The 9116-nt window shown below is 44.2% G+C and overlaps 1 protein-coding gene across 1 annotated transcript in view; it reads right to left on the reverse strand.

Annotated features, from left to right (window-relative positions):
* Window positions 1-1366: 1366 nt before the first annotated feature.
* Window positions 1367-9116, reverse strand: part of LIN9 (lin-9 DREAM MuvB core complex component) — a 36651-nt gene continuing 28901 nt past the window's right edge. The window contains exons 12-15 of the mRNA XM_015428973.1: window positions 6183-6308; window positions 5012-5194; window positions 3534-3631; window positions 1367-2328 (exon numbers count right to left, since the gene is read on the reverse strand). Coding sequence (XP_015284459.1) covers window positions 2223-2328; window positions 3534-3631; window positions 5012-5194; window positions 6183-6308 — 513 coding nt within the window. The 3' untranslated portion in view covers window positions 1367-2222. The remainder of the gene's footprint in view (window positions 2329-3533; window positions 3632-5011; window positions 5195-6182; window positions 6309-9116) is intronic.

Genomic DNA, 9116 nt, shown 5'->3' on the forward strand with positions numbered 1-9116 from the left:
TGAGGTAATTTTACCTCAGACGACGAAAACAGAAACTCTCTCTTTTTAAAAAAAAAAAAGACAAGAAAAAGGAAAATAGGAAAATAGAAGAGAAACTGAGAGAAAAAATTGAGAGCTGATCACTAAAAGTGACAAAAAACAGCGATCCGGCCAGACCGCTCGAAGACAGGTCTGCTCAGCGCGGCGGTAAGGAAAGAACTGGCGGGATGTCCGTGCCTGCCCTTCTGGGCATGCTCACTGGGGCTCCTGAGCATGCTCAGTTGGGCTAGGCACGAAAATCCTTTTAAGAGAGCTTGCTACGGCACCGGCAGATCCAGCGCAGGCGCACTAGATCCCATTGGTGTGAAGCACAGAGACCACGAAGAAGATCAAACCCTTTAAAAACCGTTTTGAAATAGGATGAGAAAACGTACGTATGTCAACTAGAACATGGTAGGCTGAAAGGGCGGCCAAATAAACTCGCAACGAGGAATGGGAAAGTCCCGAGTAAGCTAGGGTGTGGAGGAATTGGAAGACTCGTTCGAGACCCACTGAGGTGGCTCGAGGGGCGCCATCTCCAAGCGAAGAGCAGAACCTACGCCATTTATAATCATAGGACCTCTGCGTAGTGGGTTTCCTGGAATTCAACACGACATTCCTTACACAGGCAGAGAAGCCGGTGTCATTTTTCTCTATGCCGTCAATTTCAGCTGTGGTATGTCGTGATGGCAAAGGCAAACAGCGAACCGATCAGACCGACGAAGAAAGAGGTCTTTCCAACGCGGCGGTAAGAAAGGAACTGGTGGGATGTCCGCGCCCACCCCTCTGAACAAGAAAACCTAAGATTGCTTGAATCCGTGAAGGCAAGAACATTTCATGGAGAATGTGAATAAACCTAGACGATGAGGTATCCCAGTATCTTCTGCTGTCAGGCATCAATATATTTGTAAGATTATATTAAGTGAATATTAAAAGTATCTGACCTCTTCGGGTGTAAAATGTTATGCAATTTTTGTAAAATATTGCAACTTACATAAATCAATGAGAATAAAAGATTTATGCTCTTAAAAGAACAGGATTTGCTAAATATAGACTCTGCAGTTAAGTTTTAAAGCAGCACAGATACAGACACAATACAGAAGCATTTTTAAAACTATACAAAATTTTAAATTGAAAATAATTGTTTACATTTTCTTTGTACATTAACATACAAAAGACCTCATTTCATGAGGCATCAAAGAATCAAACATTGCTACAACTACCTGAAGATTCAAATCTGGAAACAATTTATTACACTGAAGCTTTACAAGACTACTGAATAAACAACTTAATACACACTTTTTACAAAATTGAAGTTTTTGTATAACCGCCTTAGATCTTTGCTGTGTATAATTCTAGGCAGTTTACAGGACTGGCTATCCAACTGCAATGCCTGAACTTTGTGAGTTGCTTGATAACCAGTTATCTAGTTTAAGGTTGTGCAAACAAATCAGTGGAAAATATTACCAGTTATTTGTGTGAAATATCTTAACTAGAAAATCTTTTACGCACTCAGGAGGGGGGAAAGTAAATATTTTCTATTTCTGGAAATTCAGCAGTCCTTTTCTACTCCTTCATTAGATTTCTTTTATAAGTTACGATAAATTAAAACATTCAAGAAGATATTAACTGATTTACAAGACTCCCAGTATCCACAAGTGTACAATAGCTATCTAGCCACTAGCATTCCTTTGCATATCCCATTCTGCTGCTACTTTCCAAAAACAGGAATACACACACTGCTTTACCAATCACCACACTGTTCAGAGACTGAAATTCAAAGGCAGTGACACATTACCATTAGGGTACTATAGTTTTCAGAACAAGGGACTGTGGCTCAGCCCCTTCTTTGTGTCATTTCCTGTTCATTGTTTTCAACACACCAGAATTTGTTGCAACTAAAATAAAATATTCTTCCTTTACATTATATGAAACTTGTCTGTATAACGTTCAGTTAAAACAACGTCTGTACTTTTATAACTAAAGTTTAGCTGTTAAACAAGATACTGTATGTGCATAGCAAGTGATGAAGTCTATAGCAATGCTGGTAATTTTTTGCTGGTTTCTTCAGAAGCAGTACAACACATCTCAAAATATCCTCCTCATTTCCTTTATCTTCCAGCAGGATATTTGGTGAAGCTTATAACGAGGCTTTTCCACAATTACATTCTGTACACTTGGACTAAAGTAAACATTTCTCTGTGTCAGTCTCTGTTGGTGTTATTTGCAGAAAAGGCATGTAAATTTCCCATCTGGCTGAGTCCACTCTGGATATGTGCAACATGGATCTCAACATTATTCTGAAAACAACTAAGGAAAGCAAAACAATTTTTAATTACTCTGGCCGTTTATATTTAACTTATTTTGACCATTTATATTTAACTTATTTGTCATGCCAGGTATAACATGAAACTGTAAGATAGAAATAATACATACACATTTTTATTCAATTAACAATCGCAAATATTTGGTAGTGATGGAGATGAAAGATGTATTTAAGTATCTCAGCAGATCTTTTTGACAGTGGCTTGGCTTGCTCTCTACTGGCATAGCTCTAATGATTAAGAGGCAGCCTCTTCACATGCTTTGAATTAAATATGTAAAAATTCCCCTTTTATACACTTGGATAGTAATCAGGGCATCCAAATTTCACTTTTTAAACCTCTGTATCCAGCATAAGAGAGAGAGCCTCAAATATCTTATTTTAATTCCCTCTTTATTTTCCCTTTCCCTTCCCTGAAAGCTGCCATAGCCTCACTCCTTTTCCTTTTTTCTTCTCTCCTTCCCACCCACCAACCAAGCTACCTTTATCTTGTTCCCCCACCACCACCCCTTCAGATTTCCCTCTTTTCCTCCACCAAGCAACCGCTACCCAGGAAAACTGTGGCCCAGTTGTGTGGTGCTCGTTGCCGGTCCAGGTCTAGTTGTGCAATAGCAAGCAGCCATTCTTGGGTGAGGCATGCAAGTTGTGTGGTATCAAGCTGCTAGGTGCTGCTGCCAGACCTGGCCTTGATGACTCCTCTCTCAAAGGCCAAAACAGTCCTGGGGAGGGCTCTCCCCTTTCTCCCTGCCTTTTACTGACAGAAACCAAGGTTTGAAGGCTGGCAGTATATTGTGGTTGCCCACAAAGACCACTGAAACGGCATTCACTTCTTAAAGCTACAGATGTTACTCCTATTACTGGGCTGTAGTTTAAAAAAAACACCCATTTTTTTTCTTTTTTACAATTGCAGATATTTGTGCAAATCTGGAGCTTTTTTGGGTTTGTAGAAAGATCTGCCTTGTCTGTTCCTTGCTCCAGTATGCAGATTTAAGATTTGGCCATTTTGAGAATTAGATACGTTGATGAATATAAAATGAGTTATGACTGCATACAGATTCAAAACATACAGATTCAAAAACCCTATACACCATCACACACACTAAAACATTAAGAGAAAAGTGGACAGTACTTGGTGTAAAGATTCTTGGTTCTATATAATATCTGAGATGTTTAACTATGTGCTGCACATTACCTGATATTGGAGGAATCTATGGAGTTCTTGATGTCATTTAATGAATCTGTTAATGACTTAAACTCAAAGGAATTTAGATCACCTCCTTCTGCTAGACACTGGAAGAAATTAAAGATTAAAATGTCAAGAACTAATACTATATGTTTACCTCTAATACAGCGCTCACACAACTACATTAAACCTTTTGATGTGCGCTATTAAGCAGGGTATATGTGACAGCATAGGCAACTATAGGGGAATTGGCTAGTCAGTCTGACCTCTGTCCCAGGGACGATACTGGAGTAGAATTTTAAAGGGGTCAATCTGCAAGCATCTGAAGGACAACTTGGTGATATGAAGAACTCAGCATAGATTTGTCCCCAACAGGTCCTGCCAGACCAACTTTGTTTCCTTCTTTAATCAAATGATAGGCTTACTGGATTGTGGGAACGCCACCAACGCTGTTCACCTGGATTTCAGTAAAACTTTTGACAGGGTTCCCCATGATGTTCTGATGCGTAAACTGGAGGACTGTGGACTGGACTCTAGGAGAGTTAGGTGGATCTGGTAGGAGAACTGCACCAAAAGAGCAGTTGAAGATGTCTAGTGGGGTGCCGCAGGGCTTAGTTCAGCTCAGATGTTTATAAATAATCAGGATGGTGGGGGAACGGACTACTCATTAAATCTGCAGGTGACACCAAATTGGGAGAATTAGAAAACACCCTGGAAGACAGAGATAGAATTCAATGAGATCTGAACATGCTGGAAAAGTGGGTGGGTGTGAACAAGATGCAATTCAACAAGGACAAGTGCAGAGTTCTACATGTGGCTAACAAAACTGAGAAGCACACATACTGGATGGGGGATAGACTTCTGGATACCAGTGTGTCTGAACAAGAACTTGGGGGTACAGGTGAGCAGTCAGTGTAATGAACCAGCAAAAAGGGCTAATGTTGTATTGGGGTGTATCAAAAGAGATATACCACCCAAACTGCAAGATGTCATAGTCCCACTGTACACTGCATTGGTCAGGCTGCACATGGGGTACTGTGTGCAGTTCTGAAGGCCTCACTTCAAAAAGGATGTGGACAGATTGGAGCAGGTGCAGAAGAGAGTGACGAGGATGACCAGGAGTCTGAAGACCAAGCCCCACAAGGAAAGGCTGAGGGACTTGAGAAAGTCCTGTCTGGAGAAGTGGAGGCTGAGGCGGGACATGATTGCTCTCTTTAAATATCTGAAAGGCTCCCCTTCACTGGCAGTCTTCAAGCAACAGCTTGATGTACACCTGTCAAGGATGCTTTAGGTTAATTCCACATTGCGTGGGGGTTAGAGTAGATAGCCTATATGGCCCCTATGGGGAAGGATGATAGCCACTGTTTCCCTATTCCCAATTTTCCTATTCATTGTTTCCCTAGTCCCACAACCTTTAGAAGCAATTTTCCAGGGGGCACATAACTATAGGAAAAGATGTGTATGTTTTCTCTCTCAATGCTACTTACCTTAATCTGTAGCAATATTGCTGTAAGTCTAGCAATTAGATCTGTTAGGTTCTCATTTTCAACACAAGGCTGTCCTGTTGCTGATGTATTTGATTGCCTCACAATCTCCTGAGCTTCATCCTCACATCTCCGTCTCAGATCTGTTGGATGGTCTGCAGGCTGGAGGCCTTGCTCTGGTGCAAGCTGTGGAGATTATTTACAAAACCAGGATGATAAAGGATTTAACAACTATTCTGTCTGTAAACAGATAACTGAGTTTAATAAAATTAATTTCACAGATAGCTATGTAATAAACATTTCTTACTTTATGGGTTGGAGCCTATGCTTGTGCTCATGGAAGGTGCTCGTAGAAGCACCTTCCACAACAAACCTCTGCAATCCCCATGGACATTAGGCACAGAGAGCTGCAGTGAAGAGGAGGAATCATTCAAAATTGTCCCCAGCTTGCTCTCCTGCTGCTAGAGGACATGTGGCAGAACAAGCTTTCACTTGGCACAACAGCAAGATGGAGAGTGTTTTGCCCAATTCCACTCATCACTGCAAAATCCCCTACCTGGTGGGTTTTTCTCCAGGAGTTTCCTGCAACTCCCAGCAATGCCTTTATGGAGGTTGCAGAGGGCTGCTGTGGGAAAGCAAACATGGGGAAACATCCTCCAGTGCATTTTCTTATGCCACCATAAGATCCAACCCAATGTTTTTATTCAAGGACTCACCAATACAGTTGCCTAGATCACTTGTAATGATCAGAAATGTGATTCTGGCACTTTCAGCATTCCTTGACAGGAGCAACAACAATAAATACACAGTTTGAGACACTGGGTTGAAAGTCTACTGTGATGCTTTTCCACTAACAGACTTTGTGCTGAATCCCTCCTTCCCCTACGGAGTCCTGTCCTTCAGGAGCAGCATACTGGTGAGCCTTTTGGGCTGCAGAGAGATGGCGGAGGCAAGGAAGCCCCAGTCTACTGATGGAATTCTCTTCTACTGGATATGCCCATAATAAGAAACACAAGGAAGCAGACAGCAACACTTCCATGGCTTCACCATGGGCTGGGAGACAGGAGTGCCAAAATAAGTAAATAAATCTAGTGTCATTTTGAAACATGCAGGTGAAGAACCTTTAGGACTTAATTGATAAAAATGATCTGGTTAAAAAGAGACCCCCTTTTACCTCATAACAATACTGCTGCACTTTATGCAAAACTTTGTTTAGATCCTTGTTCAGCTGCTCAAGATCTAAAACAATAGTCGCATATCTTCGCTGAAATTCAATGCTGATTGGCATAGAATAGGATTTCTGTACCGTAAAAAATAAAGAAAGTTTAAGGCAACAACTTGATATATTTGCTGTACTTAAAAGTTTATATTCGCTGTACTTAAAAGTTTGTTGTTGTGGAATAATTCTATTTTACATTTTGAAATAATTCTGTACTAACACTGAAACATGGTATCAAAGTTCATTTCAATTATTTGCATTATAGGGTGCAAGAAAAGAAATCTGAGAGCACACTTTATATCCTCAACTGGATATGATCAACAACAAAGCAAGAGTCCTCTCCATGGGCAATGCCAACCAAAAGTCACAAATCAGCTGCTGCAACGAATCCAAAGTGCTGACACAGGTGATGTGTAAGAAGATATTTAAATCATTTTTTTTAAAAAAACTTTACTTTGTAGGTTAGTCAGTCTGAGGCTCAAGAATAATATGCTTGGCTCAATGCAAATTGGTTAATTCTACCAACTTCCACAGGAGCCAGGAGTGCATCGCTTCCTTGAACATTTGTGCAGGTGAGAGAACAGATAATTGGACTCTTGCAAATTGTCACCAGGAAGCAGCACTCATGGTTATGGGCTCAGCACTTCAGAGCTGCTCCACGTGGATGCTCTGTGTGGAGAAGTTCCCAGCATTCTAGACAAGGGTTTGGCTTATTATACGGCCTCTATTTGTGCTTGCTGCCAGCCCCTTCCCTCACCCCCAAGTCCTCTTCTATGTGGACGAGTGCAAGTATTTTCCCACTAGCTCCTCTCTATTGAGCAGGACCATAGCCAGGTTTTGTGGCTTGTGGGGCAAATTTTTTTCTGGTGGGGCTTAATTTCTCAGTATGGAAAGAAATGCCATTTAGCCAATAGAAAGCTGTTACCAGGATAGATCTCTAAATTGCAAGCTGTCAATCAGTTTAGATCACAGTCCTCAGCTGCTGCAAGTTAATTTCTACCAGCCTAAGCAACAATTCTCATAACAAGCCGGCAGGTGGGGGCAATGACTTCTATAGTCAAGAAAGCTAACACTTAGGCAGAAAACTCTCTTAAAGGAGACCAGTTTCTTGACATAGAGTTAGAAGGTCACCTAAAGGAGACCAGTTTCTTGACATAGAGTTAGGTCGCCTAACTAGAGGTCACCTACTCCAACCCCCTTGCCCAGGGTGGGAATCAGTCAACTACGGCACCCCACTCTGCTTAAAGGAGTGCATGCCTTTTAAAAATGTTTTTAAATGATTGAAAAAAGCATTCACAGGATAAATTCTTGTGAGGCTGTGCCTTTAAGACAGGGGACAGAGCCCCCTAAAGCCCCATTGTACTATGGGCCTGCTATTGAGAATGTTTTTATCCCACTCTTCCCACAAGGACATAGACTGGCTCTTCCAAATTTATTCTCACAACTTCCCTGTGTGGTAAGTTGGACCAAGAGACCGTGCTTGTCCTACTGCCATCCAACATACTTTGTGACAGTGTAGACATCTGAATTCTGGTCTTCTAGATTCTAATCCAGCATTCTAACCAGTACGTCACACTGGCTCTAAGGTTTAGAGAAGAAAGAAGCTCTGTACTTTATTTGTCCATACTGCAGCACAAATGAGAGACCAGATGACCTACCTCTCTGGCAAGCACAAGGCTCTGGGGAGGGGGTATCACTTGTATGAGATTATAATAATATCATCTCACACAAAATAATATATTTTCCACAAGCTACAGAACAAAGGAGAGTTTGGTGGGAATGATGGGTGCTGCTGGGCATTCTTCTTGCCAAACGTGTTGCCCCTAGTAAGATTGAAGATTTGCAGAAGCTAATTTTATGTTTCCAAGCAACATATCTCTCTATATTATAAAGCTGATTTAGGGTGGCATCTCCTATGGGGTGGCAGGATTCGATTCAGGCCAAAATCAGTTGGCCGCCTGAACTGCCACTCCAAAACTCTGCCAGTTGCTGGGTGGCTGCGTGGCCTCAGTCCCGCCCACACGTCCGGTGGCCACCGTGTTGCCCTCAGTGCACACACGGCCATCAAAGACGATGGCTGCTCTGCGGCCAGGATGCATGGAACGCCGAGGACGACCACGGCATTGCCGCGCCGGTCAGTCAGCCACCCACGGTATCTCCCCCGCCTTCTCAGGCCCCCGTGCCACCTTTCCCCACTCGCCAGCCGCGATGGCCAGGCAGGGAAAGACCTCCTGAGGCCCCCGCGCAACCTTGCTGAGGCCCCCGCGCTACCCTCTTCACCTGATCCCCCCCCCGCCTAGTTTCTACGGCTGCTCGGAGGCCTCCGGGAGCAGTGGCTGGCATGGGACCTCCGGAGGCCTCCGCAACACCTTTTCCCGGCTGCCGAGATGGACCCCCGGGGAAAGACCTCCAAGGCCGGCGAGCAGGAGAAGCTGCCCAGAGGCCACCTCCCCCTCCTCGCCCGCCTGCTGAGGCAAGCGCGCCAGGAAGGGACCCGGGGATCCTTTACAACCCTCTCCATGGGTTCTCCTGCCCTCCCGCTGGAGCAGCCGCACAGGAGAAGCTGGCCACAGGCCCCCCCGGCCCCCTCCTCGCCCACCCACCGAGACAAGCAAGCCAGGAAGGGGCTGGGGAGCCCTTTAAAGCCCTCCCCGTCGGTTCTCCTGCCCTCCCACCAAAGAGGGCGAGCAGGAGAAGCCGGCCAGAGGCCCCCCCCTCCTGGCCTGCCCACCAAGCCAAGCGAGCCAGGAAGGGGTCGGGGAGCCCTTTAAAGCCCTCCCCATGGCTTCTCCTGCCCTCCTGCTGGAGCACGCGAGCGGGAGAAGCCAGCCACAGCCCCCCCCCGGCCCCCTCCTGGCCTGCCCGCCACACCAACCCAGACAGGAAGGA

Source organism: Gekko japonicus, unplaced genomic scaffold (genome assembly GCF_001447785.1).
Source record: "Gekko japonicus isolate JY-2015 unplaced genomic scaffold, Gekko_japonicus_V1.1 scaffold1056, whole genome shotgun sequence".
Lineage (NCBI taxonomy): Eukaryota > Metazoa > Chordata > Lepidosauria > Squamata > Gekkonidae > Gekko > Gekko japonicus.